At 31.2% G+C, this 24,441-nt stretch overlaps 1 protein-coding gene across 4 annotated transcripts in view; it reads right to left on the minus strand.

Annotated features, from left to right (window-relative positions):
* The window catches only part of Cdh18 (cadherin 18), a 302,844-nt gene that overhangs the window by 84,434 nt on the left and 193,969 nt on the right, over positions 1–24,441 (minus strand). For all 4 annotated transcript variants that reach the window (XM_076856171.2, XM_076856174.2, XM_076856173.2 and 1 more), the window contains one exon: positions 8,677–8,864. In XM_076856171.2, the coding sequence (XP_076712286.1) occupies positions 8,677–8,864 (188 nt within the window). The remainder of the gene's footprint in view (positions 1–8,676; positions 8,865–24,441) is intronic.

Below are 24,441 nucleotides of genomic sequence, written 5' to 3' on the forward strand. Positions count from 1 at the left end.
AAAACTAATATTTTATCAATTTTTCTAAATATCTCATGCATCCTAGAAAAAATATGCATCTTCAGAATGCAAAGATTGGTTCATATTAGCTCCCTATTAATAACATTATGAAATTATTCAAATTGTTAAAACATTTTATCTGTCATGAATTGAAATCAGTGAAATACAACTCCTTCTATCAAGCTTTTGCTAGACAAATCTCCTTGCATGTATTGTGATTTCTGCTTTATAAATAATGTCTATGGATTGAACAGGTAGTTTATGTATATTGCATACTAATAATGAATTTCTCATGTTAGGATGGTAAAGAGGCATTCTTTTTATGACTTTGGTTTGATTTATTTCTATCATGGTGGTCATTAAAGTTTTATCTATTATTTCTATTTATATTTCTTTACTTATACTCTTAATTTCTATGTTATAGATGTCTCTGGCTTTGTTTTATGAAGTTCTCTGGATATTTCTTGCATTGAGAAATATTTATTTTTTTTCTACTTACTACCTCTATTCTTATAAATTTATGTAATATGCTTCATTAATAGTATTTACTATGAGTATTTTAATAGTAAATATTTATACAATACACTATCTAGCAAATAAAACAAAATATATTTTTTCTAATTTTCTTTATACATTAATAACATGATTTTTTAAACAATCTTTACTTGTGTACTATTATGTATTCTTGGAGATCTAATATAGACTCATGGGCTCTGATTTATATTCTTTCATTCCTAGCTATTTCCAATAAAATAATAAATGCATCATCTCACTTTTAATCTTACTCTTTATTAAAAGTGGTATTCTTTCTACACTTTGAGGGCTGTATACTCCATATTCTGATCACCTCCCTGATTGTGATGATAATCATAATCAGTGTTACTGATCTTCATTTTCTTTTAGTACCCACAAGTCGTGGTGAGTATCTTGGTGAGATAATGTACTTCCCAATAAAATGTCCTCATTTTTTTTAAAGAGAGAGAGAGAGAGAGAGAGAGAGAGAGAGAGAGAGAGAGAGAGAGGGAATTTTATTATTTATTTTTTTGTTTTCGGCAGACACAGCATCTTTGTTTGTATGTGGTGCTGAGGATCGAACCCGGGCCACACGCATGCCAGGTGAGCGCGCTACCACATGAGCCACATCCCGAGCCCCCATTTTTAATGTTCAGTATTATATGCTTGCATTTTCCATATTCAAAGGCAATCTGGCTGGTTACAAAATCCTTGCCTCCCATTTATTTTCTTGAGTATCTGGTAGCTATTGTTCCACATGCTGTATAGCTCTTTAAAAATGATCTCCCATGCAAGGATTTCCCTGACCTTCTACTGCCTTTGAAAATTTGGTACTCATATATCTGAGCTCATACAATTTAAGTCAACCTATAACATTAGCACTTGACATCTTGTATTATAATAATATTTCATGTTTAGGCAGTTTTCTTCAAGAAAAGAGTATCATCTAATTCATCTTCACATTTCAAGTATCTAGAATAATTCCTAGTTTACAAAGGGTGATTAATAACATTTTTGGAATCTCAAAGATAGCTGTATTTAGAGAATAGAGGAACATTATTATATTGAAGGATGAACAAGTCCATATTTTAAAAAGGAATAGTTAACAGCTGCATGTTCCCTAAATAATTAATATAATTTAACTTTTTGATCATCACAATATCTCACTAATGTGTAATTTTTCTCCATTTATAAATGAAGAAACTGAGGTACAGTGAAGTTAAGAAACTTCCAGAGGCCAAAGACTATAGTGATGTAATTTATATCCTTAAACACTAGGTTATGCTGCTGAAAATTTAATTAACAAATAAGTGATGTGAAATAACAGTCCAGTTTGATGAATACAATAAATATATTTTAACAGCATATAATATTCATATTATTAAAAATGTCTTTATGTTTTATTTTCCCAAGTATTCTCTTAAATTAAAAATGAATCAAAATTTTATTAATTCTCCTAATCACAACTCTGAGTACCTCTACAATTTCTTTAATTCACAGACTCACAGAGCTAAGAACTGAAATGCTATTTGGGCAAAATCTTTTATCCACTCAGTCTTTGCTGAAAATGCTTGTCTTGGCATAATTTTAACTTCCCCAGGAAATTGGGCTTCCCTTACTTTTCTTTATCTACTGCTCATTTTCCTAATTTAACAGCTCATTGTCAATGAGTTGAACCCAATTTTTATCTTAGATATTAGTTTTCTAATTTCATCCTATTACTCCTAGTAATTACTTTTACATATCATTGGTCTTTCTCACTTATAAAGCCATACTCTGACTCTTTGATATTAATCCATTTAATATTACTATAGATAGTTATCAACTCTTCCATCAATCTTTTTCCAACCAGTTGTACATATTTAAGGCTTTTTAATTGTTTCTCATTAATCCCTTTTATTCTTTATTAAGCTACTGTAGTGTATTTCTTCTGTGGAGCTATATAACCAGCAAAAGTACAGGACCCAGAAATGATTGCTCAGCCAAGTTGCTCAATGATTCCATTCTTCTTGAATTTCAAAGAGGATGCAAATTTCTGTTCATCTATGTGAAAAGAAAGAGACTATTGATCTCTTTTTTTATCTGACCTCTGGGCTATATCTCCATTTAGATTTTCAGATACAGGAAGGGAGTGCAATTGATAGGGTCCATATCAACATTTTCATACAAAAGTGTCATATTAATGATAAAACTTATCAAATGGTTATTTTAAATCATGGTGTTTTTTACAAAAACAAGAAAAATTAGATAAATTTATTTTTTTCTGCCTGGACTCTTTTAACTATGGTATATTTTGTGGTTCTTTTCTGCTGTCTTTGCTAGATACCAGACATTCTTTGAAGACCAGAACATATACATAAGCTTTCTTTCTATAAATTTCTCTTTGGAAAATAGTGTAGACTCATTCATAGTGTATAACTGCAAGGATAATGATACAGATTAAAATTAATGTAGAAAATATAAGAAAACATTTTAACATATTTACTGTCAATTAATCATGGGAAAATGAATGCAAAGATCTTTCAATTCAAATAACTTAAGTATATCTCACATTATGTATAAAGTATATTAATATACTATATATTATGTTTGTATAATTGTATACCAGTGGATATGTGTATGTTCATTTCTATATATATGCTTTATATTAAAAATTTAAATGGCTTCATATATGTAAATGCATACCAAGAGCCATAGATATATAGATTAAATTCGTCAGGATGTTTCATCAAGACATTTGTTTACAGCTAATACAATAAATTATATTGTAAAAATATATGATTTTAAAACAATTGACAATAGTCATGCCTATAGATGAAATAGCATAAACAAAATTTGCCTAATACGATTCCCTGTCAAAAGTCATTAGGAAAACAGTGATGAATTTCACTGCATTGAAATTTGGATTCTTCTCTCCATAGCCTCTAGATAAGCTGAATGTTTTAGTCATCACTTTTGCTGCTCTGATCAAAAAACTGTATAAGAACACTTTTAGAGGAGAAAAGTTTATTTGGTTCTCAAAGTTTCAAAGGTCTCTATCTATAATAACCAGGTCCCTTTCTTGGGGCTCAAAGTGAGGAGTGTGGTGGAGGAAAGTGGCTCAGAAAGTAGGCAGGAAGGGGGTGGGGGAGAGAGAGAGAGAGAGAGAGAGAGAGAGAGAGAGAGAGAGAGAGAGAGAGAGAGAGAGAAAGAGAGACTCCATTCACCAGATACAAAATATGTAGCCTGAAGACACACCCTCAGTCCCCCCACCTTCTCTGGCCACACCCTACTCACCTTCAGTTACCCATCAGGGATTCACTGATTGAGTTAAGGCTCTCATAATCCACTCATTTCTCCTCTAAACCTTCATTCCTTGTCTCACACAGGAGCTTTAGGGGGAAACTTCACATCCAAACCATAATACAGAATAACATTTCAAATGTTAGAATTTAAAAATATAAAAATAAGCCTGAAAAACTTTTTCAATAGTAAATTCTCTAATAAATGTTCCTATTTTACAGTGCATTCGAATTAGAAATCCATACATCCAGTGGGTAGGATGCCTTAATTTTTGCTCCTTGTTCACAGTCCAAGAGTTTTAAAAACCAATAGCAAACAAGAGCCTGATCTTTTTTTGGAACTCAAAGCAAACAAGGAGATAACAATGAAAACCTCAATAATCAAAATCTGAAAGACCAAAAAAAAATTGGTATTTGGGATAGTCTAATATGGGTATAGTTGAACATATTTCATGCTTTTCCCTTAGAAATTATTCAAATTATATGGTTCTTTTTACTTACACATGACAGTAGAATCCATTTTGCCATAATTATACAAGCATGGAATATATCTTGTTTAATGCAGATCACAACACATCTCCTTCCCATTCCCTCTCCCATCTCTAGTTCCCTTTCCTCTATTAATCTTTCTTCCATTTACCCATAGTTATTTTGAATTTAAATTTTTAAAAATGTATTTCTAACATTTGTTTACTCTTATGGTTAATCTCAAATTATTTGTAAAATGAAATGATATAATGGTCTTTTACACAATATATTATAACTTTAAAAAAATACACAGTACATGTCTTTAGCAATTTTTAACACCTGTTATAGGCAAGAATGCATTTTCAGTACAGGTAATTTAGAGTGAATTAATGACAAAATGTCTTATTCTATCAGAAGCAGAATCTTTGCTGGGGATAAAGAATTTCATTTTGTGTACAGTGAAAAATTATGATAATGCATACTATGATATATGAAACAAAAAAGAGGGTTCAAAGGAGATTCCTGACAGAAATACACCTGGAAATACACCTTACACGAACAGTATTTAACTTGAACTGTGAAGCATAAAGGAACCTGCTGCTTCCCAAAAATGAAGGGGAAATAGATTAACAGAAACATGAGGAAATCAAGCATATGTGATTGAACAGACAGAGGGGATTTTCTTCTTCCTGTGCATCCAGGTGGTTGATGACATGGAATAGAAAGGCCAACAAAAGGACCAATTGGAGTGGCATGGAAAGTGTAAGAAAAACGTGCTTTGGGCTGTGAATATGGGTCAGAGTTAGGGAACCTGTCAAGCAAGCAGGGGGGCCCCTGGGTTCAGCCCCCAGTCCCTACCCCACTCCACACACAACAAGATTAATGTTAACCAGACAACAGACACACACTGTAATCCCAGTGACTGTGGGATAGAGAAAGAGAGAGATAACAAAGGAGAATCTGATGTGGTAGAATGATTATGAGTCAGACATAGCTTCGGCCATCCTTTCACCTTATTTTATCTATTTTTCAGAATCACCTAGTAAATTTTTAAAATAAGTGAAGTTTCAAAGAATTGGATGAAGTCATAGATATAAATGGTAAGATTAAGATTTCCTTTTGTTTCCACAGTAAAGTTTGTATCTCTTAGTACTTTCTTGACATAAATCACAACAGTAGTATTTTGAGTTAAATTAATAAACATTGTATGAGCAATTGAATAAGCTAGGGAAAGGAAAGTGGCAGTACAAATGGTATTCACTAAAAAGGGACAGGGTAAATTAGAGTCTTGAAATAAAAGAGTTAATATTTAGAACAACTGCAATAAAGGATGCAAATTGATAAAGGAACCATAAAAAGGGATTCTGAGAGAGACTGTGGTAGAGAAATCCATCCCGAGCAACAGAGGATGTCAGAGGACAGAGCACATCAACTTGCATTCATCCTTATCTTTCTTCACCTTTCCACCCAGTCAGGCTCCATTAAACAATGAATGAAAGTTACCAGAGTGTATTTACAATGTATCACGTCATGCATCAGAGAATTCCACTTGGCAATTTTCTGATGAGGGAATGATGCGGACATGGATGTGCAGGTGCCCCTGATGGCTGGTTTATAGAGTAGTTCAGGTTCTGATCTTTGAGATTAGCTTTCTGCCTTGCTGACTAAACTGAGCTGCCTTAGAGATTAAATAAGAAACAGGTTTTAAGGATGATTTTATCCTTCTCCTGCCATCCGTATCAGTCCCTCTTGAAGGGTAAAATGCACTGATTTTATAGTTTATTTTTCTTTATTTTTCTTTTTTTTTTCACACTGGAGATTGAACCAAGGAATTCTTTGCCACTGAACTACATCCATCCCCAATTTTTTATTATTATTACTATTTTTTTAAATTTTGGACAGGTTCTTGCTGAACCGCAGAGACTGGCCTAGAACTTGGAATCCTCCTGTCTTAGCCTCCTGAGTTACTGGGGTTGTTCTCAAAACATCATCAGTACTTATTGCTCAATTGAAAACATTTCTTCTTGAAAATATCCATTGTGAGTGGGTGCAAAACGGAATGAAGCATGTTAATTAAATACATGTGCACACATGTGCATAGTTCCAATTTCATTTTTTTTCTGACAGCCATTAGATTGACTGTTGCTCTGCATATAGGAAGATCTTCCCACTTTTTACAATGCTCCAATGTTTACATGTACTACAGATCTTGAATATAGACAAGCTATTCACCACCCTGCTCAGTTTTTATAATTGTATGTTATTTCCTATTTCATAAGGTAATAGGACTTACAAGACAAGAAAAACACTCCACATTCTCCAGCTATATCATCCACACTTCCCTGTATCCATTGCCTTCTTCTTCCTGTCCCTCAGTTGTCTCAGTGTAGGAAAGAAACTGTCATAAATGAGCTGTTTTCATCCACCTGTGATCAAGATTCCATTTAGGATAATCTCTACCTCCAGGGCATCCTTTTAAATCAATTATTCTCCTGTTGGCATCACTGCTGTCTGTTTTCAGTCTCTCTTCTTAAAATTAAAATCTTTGTCCCACCAAATTCATCTACTGCCTTCAAAACCTCTCTCTGTCATTTACTGCAAAGCTTCCTAAAGGAGGTGGTATGTTTCCCCTCTTTTTCTTTCCATATTCTTGCTTTTTATTCTTTTTCCACCACTAGTAAAGGTTCAATCTTAAGTCAATATAACAACATAATCACTAGGAGAAGCATTGAAAATAGTTAACACAATACAAATAACTTTATGGTACCAATTTATCAACTGGTGTTCAAACACATTCTACAATAGCATCATTTGGAGTACTTATTAAAATGCTGAATATTGCAGCCCTACTGAAGAAAATTAAGAGGGAGATAGAGATAGAGATAGAGTTAGAGATAGAGATAGATAGATAGATAGATAGATAGGTAGATAGATAGACAAATTCGGGATCTCAGTTTTCCTGTATTGCTAAATTAAGATATGAATATACATGAAGAGAGGAACACAAGGCAATAGAAAATACACTTGAATTTTTTTCTTCAAATTGTGTATATTCCACTGTAAGGTTTTAAAGAGAAGAGACTTATGTACTCTTAATAGCAAAAGGTAGTAGTTTTGTTCTTAATGCCAGATTCTTAGAAACAAAATAAGTCTAGAGGATCAAGTTAATGGTTTCACTGACACGGACTTCATGACTCCATGAAAATCAAGCAGAAGGCTGTGTCTTTAATGGGTGTTAGCAAACACTAGTTTTGTATTAATCAGAAAAACCTCTTTATGAGGAATAACAGAGCTAGAATTCATGATAAAGCTTTTATCTGAAAGTTCTAAAATATTTTACACAAATATGTATTATTTGAAAACAAAAAACATATGAGTTAGAGATCTTCTCATTAATTTATGCAGCATTTTGGAAAAAAATGTAACAAGAGAAAACAAACAGAAGGAAAAATAGTTATATATCAAGAATTTACTGTATTTGGAAATACAATGAGATAGAGGAGAAGAAACAGAATAGAGGCAAATATTCTATATGTCAAAAGTACAAGATAAATGCTGGAAAAAATAAAAGGCACAAAAACCTTGTAGACACTGGAAAAGCTAAACATTGATGGGGAAAGAATCTCACAATTGAATGCCAAAGACATTTAAAAGCTAAATATCATTCAGGTATGTATTTTGCCATTCAAGTTTTCTATTGAACATTAACAGCATTAATAAAAATAGTAAGTTTTAATGTAATCCAGTGGGTTTGTATCTCCAAATTTCATACAAAGTATTCAGTGTGGCATGTAAGTTAGCACACTCGGTTTCCTGTCCTATCACACACATTAGAACAGTTGATTCAGAAAATAAAAGTTATTATTGTCCTTGAAATTACATCTGAATTTTTAAGATCAGAACAAGGTATCATTTTTAAAATAAGATTTCTATGAGTGTTTATATTATTTAGGTAGTTCACTCAAATATTTTGATAAATTCTTAGTTTTACTTCTAAGATTATTTACAGTTATGTTTTTTTTTTTAACTGATACATGAATGCCATGGAAGCTGCCCATTTTTGTTATTACAGAATCATCCTGGCTTTATTTTGACATTTTTAACCCTTTATATTTAGTTGAAATGAATTATACTTATTTTTTGATTGGTATCACTGGGACAATTCAGGTAGACTTGAGCAATGAGAAACACAGCAAAGGTAAGGAGAGACATAGTCCAAGAATACTCTGCATCAGACTTCTCCTTTTATCAAAGTATGCTTTCTGAGAGAGGATCCAAAGCTTTAGACACTACCATAATTAAAATGTAGTTATATTACAAAGAGAAAATACATGGCTTATTCATACCTCTGGCAAATTTCCATTCTTTGAAAGATTAGTGATTTGTGTGAATCACGACATGTATGTTATTTTACCTTCTTTAAGGAAAGGATTCCTTCTCTGGTGTCTTTGTCAGTGGAGATGGAGAATACCCCAACACCGTCACCATTCACAATGGAGTAGGTCATGTCAGCATTGGAGCCAGTATCAGCATCATTTGCCTTGATTTTCCCAACAGCTGAGCCAACTTGAGCTGATTCAGGAACATATAGTTGATAGTGCTCTGGAAAATATTTCATATTAAAAATAATGTTCATAAAGTCATCTTAAAAGAAAAGATTACAAAATTTAAATTATGAATTCAAATAAATATTAAACTAGGAAATACACAAATCATTTTCAGAATTTAAAATATTAGTTTACTAGTTAGTAATTAAATACTAGGTTTATATGAACTTTAAGATATATGGAAAATATTTTACATGAAAAGAGCCTGCATACCTTAACATACAATATCTTATTTGCTGTCTATCTTTAAATGACAGAAAAATAGAGTAGTTAAGTTTCCAGTTTCATATTGAACAAAAATCAATTTAGTAAGCTATTAGTGCAATTCCAATTTATTTCTCCCCCTCATATAGCATGTAAAGTTCAAATATAAAAGTTTAGGAATGTGAGAATTAAACAGAAAAATGAAGGGGAGAAGAAAAGTAATATTATAAGTTTATAATCATTTAGTGCAATACATAAGCCATGACAAAGATAATTAATACATTTATATGTTTTTTTTACATATAAATCAACCTCTTGAAATTATTTGACATAACTTTATAATAGTCACAAATATAATATCTATTAAAATTAAAATTAAATTGATGATCAAGTTGAAGAATGAGAAAGTACATACTTATGCCATATAAGGTAGTATTTATAAAGTACTAATAGTTTCAAAAGTTTATCTTCTGTAGTCAGAAATAGTAAATCTATTAATTTCTATAAAGTTGTCTGATAATCAGCAATATCAAGAATTTGTTAAGGATTTTCCTGATAATAAATATTGACTAGGACTTTTTGTCAAAACCATTTATGAACAGTAAAACCATTTATGAACAATAAATGGTTATAAAAGTGTGGTGATCATATTTTTTTAAAACTTTCTACCAATAAGTTAGAAATCTATTCATTAAAGCACTGGGTTGCAAATCCAAAAGAATAACATAAATAACAAAGTTTGAATTCAAATGCAATTTGATAAAGTATTTCATCCAAGAATAAATTAACATTATTTCAGCAATATAGAAGAATAACATTAGACTGTAGACTGATAAACGTATTTCTTCAATGAAAATAATTTTTGTCTGAAAATCATTCATTAGATATGGCCTGATAGTAAAATTAAGTTACATCTATTTAATATATGCAGTTTTCTTTTTTAAAATTATGTTAAGGACATCTAACATGAAATTTAGCCTAAACAAAATTTAAAGTGTGAAATACAGCATTTTTAAAGCACAATATTAAACTGCAGATCTCTAGAAGTTATAAGTCTTGATTAATAACTGCCCATTTCCCCTCTGCATTGAATGACAATCACAACACTGTTCTTTGGTCAGATGAGCCTATTTTAGAAGGCTCATTTAATTGTAATCATGGAATATTTGTGCTGCCTTGACTAGCTTATATCACTTCCCCTAGCACCTTTTATGTTTATTCATACAGACACAAATTGCAGGATTTCCTGTGGTTAAAACCTGAATAATATTTTATTATGTGTATGAATGGTATTTTTCTATTAACTCTATTCACTAGTCTGTCTGTTGACTTGTATATTATTTCTACATTTTGGCTTTTGTGAATAGTGCCTTAATGGACATGGGGGTGATAATATCTTTGAGAATCTATTTTAAATTCCTTTGGATAAATGCCCAAAGTTGGTGTGCTGTATCATATAATCCACAGATAGCATCATATTTGTGTAATGTTTTTCTACTAAGAAGGGAACAACTCAAAGATGCCCACTTTCACCTTTTCTCTTCAACATAATTACTTCTTCAATGTAACTTTAGCTAAAGCCAGTAGGCAAGTAAAAGAAATAAAAGACATCCAAATCAGAATAGAAGTCAATGTTTGTGAATGGCATGACATTATATATAGAAAACCCAGAATACTCCACAAAATGAACAAACATCTGTTTGAACCAAAAATTAAGTAAAATATCAGGACATAAATACAGAAAATTAATTGTATTTCTTCAAAACAATGAAGATTAGGAAAAGAATCTTATTTTCAGTATGTTAGCTTTTAATAGCCATGATAAACATTCCTATGTACATATGTGAATACACCATAATGAATCTTCACATCATACATAACCATAAGACTGAGATTCTAAATAAGATATGCTCCATGTGTGCATAAATATGTCAAAACATACTCTACTATCATATGTAGCTGAAAAAGAATAAAATAAAGAACTAGGGATAGTGGTATAGATTAACCAGTGTGATTAAAAATATTCCACACAAAAAGCAACTTAAAGGAGGAAATATTTATTTGGGTTCATTGTTTCAGAGGTTATAGGCAAATATCAGTGGACTCCATTGTTTTGGGCCTGAGGTAAAGCAGAACAACATGGCAGAAGGGTGTTCCTCTCCTGGCAGCTTGGGAAACTGAGTACAAAGAAGGAGGGAGAGGCTGGGGAAAAGTTATGCCCTTCAAAATTATGCCCTGTTGATTTTGATCATGCCCTCCAACCTCCCAATAATACATTCAAATTATTAACAACCAACTGATAAGGCCAGAGTTCTCAAGATCCAAATTACTTCCCAAACACTACAACTCTGAACATTGCTGCACTGGGGAACAAACTTTCAACCCAAGAGCCATTTGGTACAACTGCCCCCAGTCTCTGTAGTTTCCACCATCTCCTCATGATTCCATCATTTCCCAGAAGTGCCATCTCTGAACATTGTTTCATTATTACTAAATCTTCAACACATGAGCCTTTGGTGGGCATTCTAAATTCTAACTAAAATAAATGGTACTAAAAAGAGAAAAGTACTTAGTAATAAGCTTAACTAAGTAAGGAAGCAAGACTTTTGCACTGAAAATTGCAAAACACAGATTAAGGAAATTTAGAGACAAACAAGTAGAAAAACACTTTGTGATCATGGATTCAAAGACTTATTTGCTTCTAAAGATAAAATTACATGTTTTAAAATGCAAATATTTGCACATTAAGGTTTTACTCTTTTGTGAATTTGCTTACTAAACATTTAACAAATATTTTTTCTCTTTTTATTTAGTATTGAAGGTACTTGGTGACAAAATTAATCTTAATGTCAAGTAAGAAAAGAATATATTAGTTTTTAATTTAGCACTCCCAACAAATATATAATTTCTAAAATACATGAAATACATTATTCCTTGACGTTAATCATATGGTTTTATCAGAACATAGCATATTGACAAAAGTACAACCCTTAATGACACAGTTAACTAACAGGTAAGAACATGTGATTCAACCTTTTATTGCATTCTGTCTTCTCCTATTTGACAGCTGCAGCTTAGGCAGCTTATTCAAAGGGCACATATCCACAGAACTGTTTGAACTGGGACTAAAAAGAACTTCTCACTCTTTGCTATAAAAGCTATGGTATATTGGAAGAAGTTGTTTTTCAATGACTGCTTCCAATTTTCATGTTGAATAATCAAATTTAAGGACAATCTGTTCCAAAGAATTGTCATATTGGTTTACACCGACCTTAAAAATATCAAGAGATGCCTAAAAAACACCTGTAAAATAGGTCAATATTTGTTGAAAAGATAATATAGATATATTATTACAAAGTAAAGTAGTACAGATCTTCTGAAATTTATTGTATTAGAGAGAACAGAGTGAGATAAGTCCTTGCATGCCAAAAATTCTAAGGTCCAATGAAACCAGAATTTTACATAATTCCTTAAACCTCCCCCAAAACAGTCAGCTACTTTATATAGGGTATTGACACTTGGAAACAAAAGAAGTCTTAGAAAACAGGAACAAATGAAAGTACCACAGAATTGTTATAGTGGTGGCATTATAAAGCAGGTTATTTTTATAAAGTTGTTTGTGAAAAGAGTTCAAATAAGTAATACAAAATTGATGGCCCAAAAAGCATTTAGGCTAAATCCTACAATATGATTCATGTACCAGGAAAAATATATTTTTTTAAGAATTGGATATATCAAATCTTCTCCATTAACTATAATCTATTATAGAAAATAAACTATATTCAGGTCAGTATTTTATACAATTTCCATAGAGTTGAACATTCATAAATTTTAAATTATGTATCCAATTTACTAGGCATCCTGTAAAGAGGCCCTCTGATTTTCTCTCCATCCTGTTATTCATGACCATGAGTAATTCCTTCCTGTTGAATGCTGAATACAGTGACTCATTTTCAATGAACTAAGTATTGCAAAATAATGGAATAGCAACTCCATCTTTGGTTACAGTAATTTCGTGGCTTGTCTCATGAGTATCCTCTCTCTTACTCTACCTTGGATATCTTTCTTGGGGAAGCCTGCTGTCCTATTTTGATGTGGCTTTTTGGAGGGACCCATCTAGCAATTGACTGATGCTTGCCAAAAATCATGTTAGTAAGTTGGAAACAGAAATGAGCTCCACTTCAACCAAGGTTGGATAAGACCTCAGCAACTGCTAACATTTACATTGGAAACTCATAAACCTGAACCAAAGCTAAACCATATGTATATTTCTTACCAAAATAAATTGTTATATAATAATTTCCATCTGTTTCAAGTGATGAAATAAGAATAATTTGCAATTCGACAGTAATCAAATTATACACAGCCCTGCTATAGTTGCAAATGATTTGATAAGTTCAGCAGATTCTTTTTAATTCTTGTTATCCTCTTATCCTTTGTGTAATGTTTAAGAAAATTAAAAATGAAAACTCAAAACAAACATGATTGCATTACATCTTTATTCTTGAAAGTTTCCCTTCTTATAACTTTCACTTTGGTACATTTCCAAATTAAGAAAAAAACTATAAAAAAATATGCATTAATATTATGAAACTTCTATATTCATGTATCTGCTTCAAATATTATTTTTTAAAAATTATGGCATAAATGACGTTGTAAATGATCTATTGCCATGGGCAATTTCTCAGTTCATTTTCCCAAAGAATGAGTGTTTTGAAAATATTTTAAATATTAATTTACGAATGCTTGGGGCTGGGATTGTGGCTTAGTAGTAGAGTGCTTGCCTTACAAGCCTGAGGCCCTGGATTAGATCCTCAGCAACACATAAATAAATAAGTAAATAAATAAATATAAATTTACACATGCTTACAAAAAATATACTGGAATGAAATAGTTTGGATGTTTTAGATTTATATTTATCGTGTATTTTTCCATATTGTTTATTTTACTCTTCATGGTAATTTGGGATATATCTAAGATAATATGTTTTTTTTTTAAAGAGAGAGTGAGAGAGGAGAGAGAGAGAGAGAGAGAGAGAGAGAGAGAATTTTTTTTTTATATTTATTTTTTAGTTATCAGCGGACACAACATCTTTGTTTGTACGTGGTGCTGAAAATCGAACCCGGGTCGCACGCATGCCAGGCGAGCGCGCTACCACTTGAGCCACATCCCCAGCCCCTAATATGTTTTTTAATGTATTATTTTTTTAAAATATTTTGTTAGTTGTAGCTGGACACAAAATATTTATTTATTTGTTTATTTATTTATTTTGTGGTGATGAGAATCAAACCCAGTACCTCACACATGCCATGGTGAATACTCTACCACTGAGTCACAACCAAAGCTAATGTATTAATTTTAATAGTATATTTGATTATAATAATTTGTCATAATTTATCCATTCTTATGTCACCAAATTAGATTGATTTCAATTAATATTACTTTACCTACTTTCTCCTGCACATGCAACAGGATTTATCTGGACAATATTGACAAGTGAGGCCCTACCTGGACTTTCAGAACATAGTCCTTCCCTGGTTCTAAAATCCTATTTCTAACAGGTGAATTTCAGTTTCAATTCAAATTTTATTCACTTTCTTCTCGAAAAATAGTATTTTCAATAATTTAGGTCTCTACTTCCATTCTATACAAAAACTGTAGGAAGAGGGATTTTATCTGTGGTTCCAATTGTAATCTAAAAATGTATGGTTATCAAACTAATATTCAAATCTAATATGTCCTAAATTCCTTCTATCATATTTTAATGGTGGGCATATAAAATATGATATCTCTTTAAAAATTAAATTGACAATAAATTAGGAAATTTAAAAATTATACCATTGAAAAAAGGAAAAACAATAAGTTATTTAAAATTCATAATTAATGGAACAAAGAAAACTAAATAACCTAATTTGGATATTTAACTGTTAGACCCTTCCTATTTATGATATGAACTGTATTCAAAAACTAAACAACAACAACAACAAAAAAAAAACTGAAAATAAACAAAAGAGCATATAAAGACCCAAAGGATAATTATCTTTAAAAAGTGTTGTGAATGAGACAAGGAAGTCCTCTTCATCACTCCTATTTAGAAGAGTTGTTAAAATTTCATACAAAATAATGAGAAAATAGAAGAATATTGGAGGAATGCAAATAGAAAAAAAGTCAAATAATATCTATGTGAAAATAATATAATCCTGTATTTAGAAGATACCTAAAACTCCTCAGAAGTGAAGGCTTCTAGAGTTGATAAATTCAGCAAAGTAGCAGAATATAAAAACAATTTACAAAAATAAATACTTTTTCTAACCACCAATAATAAATTCACTGAAAAATAAAACAGGGAAACAATTCCGTTAAAAATAGCCTTGAAGAAAATTAAACAAATAAAATACCTGGGAACAAATGGAACTTGGATGAAATATATCTACAATGAAAACTATAGAACAGTGAAGAAAGAAGTTGAAAAAGATATTAGAAGATACAAAGCCATCGCATGTTCTTGGGCAGGTAGAATGCATATTCTTAAATTAATTTTATTACTATGATCTACATGTTCAATGGAATCCTTTCAAAATACCAATGGAATTATTTACAGAACTAGAAGAAACAGTTCTAAGATCCATATGGAAGAACAAAAGGCCCAGGATAACTATTTGAGCAAAAAGAATAAAGCAAGAAGGATTACAATACCTGACCTCAAATTATACTACAGAGCTATCATAACAAAATCAGCATGATGTTGGAATAAAAAAACAACACAAAGACTAGAATAGAAGACACAGAGACAAACCCTTATGGCTGGAATCATCTGATTCTAGATAAAGGTGCCAAAGCACATTTAGGAGAAAAGACAGAATTTTAACAAATGGTTCTGGGAAAACTGAATAACATATTTGAAGAATGAAATTATATCCCTACAAATGCCCTGCATAAAAGTCAACTCAAAGTGATCAAAGACTGGAGAATTAGATAAGAAATTTCGCAAGTTCTATGAAATAAAATATAGAGTCAACACTCCAACACACAAGTGTAGGAATTGACTTACTTAGTAAAGTCCCTAAAGCTCAAAAATAAAGCCAAATAATCAGTAAATGGGATAAATTTAAAAAGCTTCTCCACAACAAAGGGAACAGGAGCATGAGAAAAAGAGACCACAAAGTAGGAAAAAAAGCTTTGTGAGATACTCCTCTGACAGGGGATTTATATCCAGTTTATATACAGAATTCATAAACAACACCAAAATTAGATAATTAAGTGAATAAATAGCTTAATGAATACATGGAAAATGAACTTGGCCAACAAATATATGAAAATAATGTTCAACATCCTTAGCAATCATGGAAATGCAAATCAAAACTGCACTGACATTTCATCTCACCCCAGTTAGAATGGCAATCATCAAAAATATAAATAATAATAAATGCAGGCTAGAAGGTGTTGAGAAAGAAATAATTATACATTGTTCTCTTACTATGAAAATAGGTAGGGAGATTAAAAAGGAAGAATGAAGTCACACAGCTATTCTATTCCTCAATAATTTATCAAAAATAATTAAAATTAGCTATTAATTATAATAGCACATAACTTCCAATGTTCACCACAGTGCAATTCAGAATAGCAAACATAAGTTCTATAAAGAACCAGCCTAGGTCCATCAACAGAAGAATGGGTGAAGAAAATGTGATAAACACACACACACACACACACACACACACACACACACACATATACACACACACAGAATGGAGTTCTATTCAGCCATGAAATTACGTTATTTACAGGTAAGAGGATGAAACTAGGTATTCATGCACAGTGAACTAATCTAGACTTAGAAAATCAAAGGTCAAATTTCCCTCCTTATATGTAGAAGCTAGAACGAAAAGAAGAAAAAGGAATCACATGAAAATAAAATGGAAACCAGTAGAGTAGTGAAAGGATATCACTGGAGAGGAAAGAGGAGAGAGAAAAGGGAGGAAGTGAGGAATTTGACCTAATTACAATATGTATGAATATATCACAAGCAGTTCCTATATATAATTATAGGGAACTAATTTTAAAAACAAATAAGTAGAAGAAAGATCAGTGAAGGAATAACATCTGGTAGGATGGAGAGGAAGAAAAGGGAAAGTTTTGAAGAATGAAAAAGAGCTAATGTATTCTGTGCATTTATGAATATGTCACAGTGAATCCCACCATTAGGTATAATAGTGATGCACTAAAAGTGATGCAACTCAAAAGAATAATTTCAGAAGATGTTGCTATTCTCAAAAGCAAAATAGAAAATAACTGATAATCGGAAGATATTTTAGACAAAAATTTTCAAACTGACATTCTAGTGCAAGAAATCTAGTAATTTCTCCCATTTACCCATTACCCAACAATAATAGATTGTTTTCCTATCACGGTTATTGGGAAAAATTCTGCAAGGAACACAGTAATGCAAATATCTCTTTTGAGTAAATAATATTTTATACAAATATATGTATATACACAAATGTACATAAAGGATATTAAGTAAATTAAGTCAGTCCCCTCCAAACAAACATTATATGATATCCCTTGTATTTGTAATCCAATATACTCAAAATCAACAATGTTCAGATAAGAATGGTGTTTCATAGTGTCGGGGTTAGTAAGGGAAATGAGGCAAAGTTGCCCAAAATTTAGAAATTCTCACTTATGGAAGAAGAATAAACCAATAGAAATCTAATATATGGCACAGTGACCATAGTTGATAATACTGTATTTTATGCTTGAAATTTATTGAGAGTAAATTTTATGTGTTCTTACCACCTTCACACACAAACAGTAACTATGTAAGAAAAAGGAAATGCTAACTAAATTGATTGTTGTGATCATTTCACAAGGTATATGTATACAAAATCATTAAGTTGTACATTTTTCACATGTACAGTTCTACTTGCCAAAATTTTCCTTAAAATGCTGAAAAATAATTCTAAGTTTGATAAAGAGAATAAATGGGAAAATCAGAGCAATAATATTGAACACAGATGAACTAAAAAATATGTATGTGTTTCATAAAAGAGGTCACCAGAATATAAATATTAAATTTATTAACAAATAATTTGTAAGAAACCCACCTCTATGAGATTAATGCTATCATCATACTATAAGACAGTGAATTTTTTACGAAGTCTAGTTTCATTGAGTGTTTAAATATTTTATTATTGTTGGTGATGAAGATAAACATACTTTGTACATTGACCTTTGCACTCCTCAAAATAGTAACTTCATGTGTGTCACACTTTAATCTTAATATCCCTATGGTTAGTGGGTGTTTAAAAGTTATTATTAAATGACAAACATATCAGGATGAGCATTAACTCTGAGAAAAGTGCAAACTCTAAAAAAGAAATTTTAGTGCCAATCATGAACAAAAAAACCCTATAACATTACTTACAATAATTCTGACAATTGATGGCTGGAGAGTGTAGCTCAGCAGGAGAGCACAACCTCAGCATGTTTGAGGTTTGAAGCCCAATACCCAGAACCAAGAAAAGTAGAAAAAAAATCTGGCAATTGGAACAAACCATTCCATAAATAAGTAGCCATCTTTAAAACAATAACACATGATCTTTGTTCTTCTGTAATTTTGCAAGAATTTACATTTTTGTAGATATGAATAGTTGGGTGAATTTTGAAGCATATTGTTGAAAGTGCATTTAGCAATCTTTGACTAATGGTGCACAGTGTTGCCATTAATACCTGTGATGAAGTTCAATAATATAAAATGATCAATGCATTATTTCAAAAATAAACATATTTAAATAAGTTTCACAAGAGTCATAGTTCATAGATCCTGTGTTGTACAATCTTCAGCACATCCACCGTGTTTTTAATTTCTGCTCTTTTGGAAGAAAATCAATCAAAGAATAAAATACATTTTTGTCATGAATAGTTTTGGAGTGTAGCCTCATCAACATTTTTACTGTTGCCAAAATTACCTCAGACTGCTGTTATCCAGTTTTCAAGAGTTAACACAAATAAAACAAAGAGATGGCAATTTCAGTAAGCACATACATACATTCTGATACCTACTCAAACACACTAGATACATATATCTATATATATATTTTCATTTTAGGACAGAATGTCATCTTCCTGAAATTCATGTGTTGACACTCTCATCCTAATCACTTCACAATGTGACTATATTTAGAGACAGGTCTTTAAAGAGTTATTAAATTTAAATAAGGTCATTAGGATATTCCTTAATGTAATATGACTCCTGTCTATATGAGAAGAAGAAATTAGTTCATAGAGACATCAAAAGTCAAAACCTTGTTTGGACATAAAATGTAGGTGACCATTTGCAAGCCACAGAGAAAGGGTGTCAGGAGAAAAGAAGCCTATGAACACCTTGATTTTGCACTTGTAGCCTCCAGAACTGTGAGAAAATTAATTTTTATTGCCTACATACCCAAATTTGGGTATTTAACAAATAAATGCAGAGTTTAAGTGTGCATATTTTAGTATTGAATCAGTAAGTATAACACATATATCTCCATGTGTAGTTACATAATTGTATAAATATATACACACATATATCTATGTAATTATGCCATTTGTTTATTAGATTGAGGATATATATATATATATATATATATATATATATATAAATTCTCAACTCATTTTATATCTGGATATATAAAATTAGGAGAAATGTGAAATAGAAGACTTAATTCTGTGTTCAAAATAATGGGAGACACAAGTTCACTTCTTAGAACATTTACTTGAAAACATTTGTAATTGTAAGACATTTTTGTTTCTTTTTGAAATGCATTAAACTCATTTGAAAGCTAAATGAGCCTCTTGTCATCTTTACAGTTAAGGAGATGTCTTTTTCATGGATCTGAGAATCACTTCTTTAAAATGCAAGGGGATTGAGCTGGGGGTGGGAGGAAGGACAGGAGAAGAAAGGAATGGTGGAATAAAATTGACTAAACTATCCTATGTGAATATATGACTAAATCACAAGGAATTTCACTTTTATGCATATCTTTAAAGCACTAATAAAAAAAAATCTATAAGTAAATAAAGACCTGTACAGTAGGGAAAAAGGAACAGAGAGAGGGAACAGGAAAGCCTGGGGATTGAAGTAGAGCAAATTATATTCCTTGCTTGTATGATTATATCAAAATTAATCCCAATATTACGTTTGACTATAATATACAAATTAAAAAACACAATGAATAAGAAAGATAGTGTCACCAGGCCTATTAACTGATAGCATTGTTACCACATTACCAATGGCATTTAAGATGAAGTATTTATTGTACGTTAGTGGTACTACCATGTCCTCTCACTGAGGAGCGATACTTGATTATCTTGTCAACATGTAAGTAATAAGTTGCACCTGCTTGGTTACATAAAAAAAGTGATATTTCTTTTTGTTATTGCCATCTATTAATGTACTGTTTGTGATAAGAATCATATTTTGGTTTAATGTTTATTCAGTAAAATTGTTTTCTTTATCTTCGCTACTTTCTTAGGCTTTGGGAGGGTTCCAAAAAGATTGATTTTAATCATATTTTCCCAGTAAGTTCTAAATTATAATTACACATTTTCAGGAATATACATAATATAGCTTTTATTTCATGGCACCATAAGTTATTAATTTAAAAAAATATTTTTATTATTTTCAAGGAATTCTTTTTTTAAGATTGCGAATCTGGGCACTGCTGTTGCCCTTCCTTCAATCCACCTCATACCACTTTTCATCCATGATACTCTGTGGTTTTGCTCAGAATGACCACAACATGCCTAACTGCAGCATAGAGTCCCTGGAAGCAGTACCCTACTAATCTCATCATTAAATTAACAAAGCATGGTACTGTACAAGTGGATGTTTATCAAAATACTAATCACATTACCTTCTGAGAAAATAACCCAGGTCCAAGGCAGGAATAGGTAAATATCTGATAGACCACAAGTTTCTACAATTCCTTTTCAAATGATCTTGGGTTATCTTGTTAGGGATTAGAGAGTAATATGTACAATGGCAGATCCAAAAAACTAAAAATATATATTTTGTCTATAGTGCTAATAATGGGAAAATCATGTATTATGAGTTAGATTGAACACCACAAAAGAATAGAAAGGTTGTGATTTTAAAACCTTTACTACTATGTTCCCCCCCCACAACATCTTGAATGCAGTCATCAATTCTAAGTACGCATCCTAACCTGAAGAGGAATTTTTTTCTTTTTTTAAATTTTTTAAAATTTGTTTTAATTAGTTATGCTTGATAGTAGAATGCACTTATATACTTTGATTATATTATACATAGATGGGATATAATTTCTCATTTTTCTGAGTATACATATTGTAAAATCATATTGGTAATATAGTCACATATATACATAAAATAATAATGTCTAGATAGTAATCTTTCTTATCCCCACATACCCTGCCTCCCCCTCCTTTCACTCCCTCTACCTAATATAAGGTAACACTATTCTTTTTTTTGCCTTTATACATGTACTTTTTTTTGCATTACAATTCTTAATACACATATTTACCACAATATTTGTATCTCTGTATATAACATATGTTGACACCCAATTCAAGCCTTTATACATATACTTTGTAAAATGATGTCCGTCACATTCCACCATCCTTGCTAATCCACTGCCCCCTCCCTTTCCCTCCCACCCTTCTGCCCTATCTAGAATTCATCTATTCCTCCCAAGGTCTCCAGCCCTACCCCACTATGAGTCAACCTCCTTAAATCAGAGAAAACATTTGGCATTTGTTTTTTTGAGATTGGCTGATTTAGCATTATCTTTTCCAATGCCATCCATTTACTTGCAAATGTCATGTCTTTGTTCTTTTTTAATGCTGAGTAAAATTCCATTGTGTATATATGCCACATTTTTTTTTTATCCATGCAGAATCTCAACAAGGTCTCACCTTGATGGAATACAACATTAAAGAGGAATTTTGAACCAAGGGTTTTTGAATTTTGCTGGGTCTTTCCCTGGAGTTAGTGTATCCAAAATAGAAATGAAGGCTACAAAAAGGAGCAATGCTATCCTTTGAGGCAAATATAACTTGGTAATATTTATTCCTATAGTTTCAAGTGTCATCTATAAGCCTACAACTCCCAAATTAATAACAGTTACTATTTCTTGAATTCTCATTGCAATTTTGAAATGAATTTTGAGAACCAAAAACTCAATATCTGTTTATAAAACTAAGTTGAAAACTTTAAAATGCAAACCAAAAAATAAAGAATAAATAAAATGGTTAAATTTTATAATAAACATCAGTGGTATTAAACTGAGTGAACTAGGGGCTGGGGATGTGGCTCAAATGGTAGCGCACTTGTTTGGCATGCACAGGGCACTGTGTTAGATCCTCAGCACCACATAAAAAAATAAATAAATAAAGATGTTGTGTTCACTGAAAACTAAAAATAAATAAATAAATACATATTTAAAAATTCTCTCTCTCTAACAAAAAGAAAATAAAAAGAAAAAAAAACTAAACTGAGTGAACCAAATGTGAAGATTTTTTTTACTTTATTTTTTTTAGAATTCTCGCTATTCACTGTAATAATCATTAAAAAACGTATCAACAACAACAGAGGAAAATAACAGGAAATTAAGAAATCAAAAAGGGATTACATTTTAAACATTCAAATTAGTAATAAAAGTTAAATTTTCAGTCTTCAGTTTCATAAACTTAATTTAGGTTCACAAAACTATTGGAATAATGTTTAATACTAAAAATCACTCAAGTTGGCTGGAGCCAAATGAAATCATGCAAATGAGGAGATTTGCAGTAAAATCTAACAAGTGAAGTCACATCAAAAGAAGTAATGATATTGCAGTCCTTAAAATTTGTTCAAGAGCTTAGAGTTACTAATATTTCCAAATTTAAAAAATTGAACTTAAAGTAGAAGCTTATTTATGACTGTGCACTTATATGTGACTGCTAATGCAAAACTGGAAAATATAAGGGAAATTTATAGTGTAATAACTAAAAGAATATTTTGAAACAGATTTTATAAAAATGCTTAATGTTAATTTTTATAACTATACTAGCAGTATTTTTAGCATTCTGTCATTGAATATACCTAAGCATTAAAAGATAATTTACAAGTGTGTGCATGTGTGTGTCTGTGAATGTATAGGACATACGCTATTCAGATGTATTGTAGGTGTATTATATATTATAGGCATTATATATTACATTATTAAATATTATATGCATATGATATACAAATATATGATAGCTATAACAAATTTGCACACCTTAAGATTTTATAATGAAAAAATATTGATCATAGACCTATTTGATACAATGAAGAAGTTGATGTCAAGAATATTTTATGAACACGTAAGGCCTCTTGATAAATCTCGAGTGATTTAATGTACAATTTCAAAATCCAGGAATCCACTATTCAAGTTATTTTTTAAGGAAACAATCCCCAATGCTTTTCATAAAGATCTAGTTTTAGAAAATTAAAATATTTGATAATTATGCTTCCCAAGTACACTCACACTGAATAAAATTTCTTGTGTATACAAGCTAGAACAGAAGAATTTCCATTGCTGCTTTAACAGTCATCAACCATGTAGGTATGTCCTGTCTGATCTATAGCAGTGAAGAGTTACTGAAGAACTCTGAGCTCTGTTTCAAAGGAATAGCAATGTCCATCATATCCTCTGTGTTGAGAATCAAGGAGACAGGGCGTACAGAAATCCAAGCACAGATAGCCACAGCAGATATTCCTACTTGAGGAGGTGGATTTATTGAAAAAAAAAAGGGTCTCTTAGAGTTATGCAGAAAGTGCCAACTTCTGGTCTCTTGAACTAATGTCTAAACCTTTATCCAGATATTTTATAAAATACTGAGATCCACATTTTGGATACTAAATGGTGTCTTTCCTCAACACTTTTACTTAAGTGTTTTTTTCATGTCAGGCACCTAATTGTTTTTACAGTAAAATATTAATAATTATTTATGCACCTGATTTTTTTCTATTATTTTCCTTAAGAGAATAAAAATAAAATTGTCAGGAAGATTATTTCACTCTTGTTAATTATTATTTTCATTAAAAAATAGAAATGCATGAAGAGAGAAAACTACAACACAAAATGTCTACAACAGAACTTGTAGTATTTTTAGTTAATGTATTAAATTATTAATAAGATTTTTTTGATCAGGCAAAAAGCACATTATAAACACTTTTGATTTAAATGCATAATAAAGATGCAACTCACAAAATGGCAGGTTTGGAATCTCCAGAGGCTCATTCCACATAGAAACAGCAGAACAAAACTTGAAATCAGATAAAATCAACCTATAAACAAAAGTCTACTGTATCTAAGTAA

The sequence above is a fragment of the Callospermophilus lateralis genome, chromosome 5 (assembly GCF_048772815.1).
Source record: "Callospermophilus lateralis isolate mCalLat2 chromosome 5, mCalLat2.hap1, whole genome shotgun sequence".
Taxonomy (NCBI): domain Eukaryota; kingdom Metazoa; phylum Chordata; class Mammalia; order Rodentia; family Sciuridae; genus Callospermophilus; species Callospermophilus lateralis.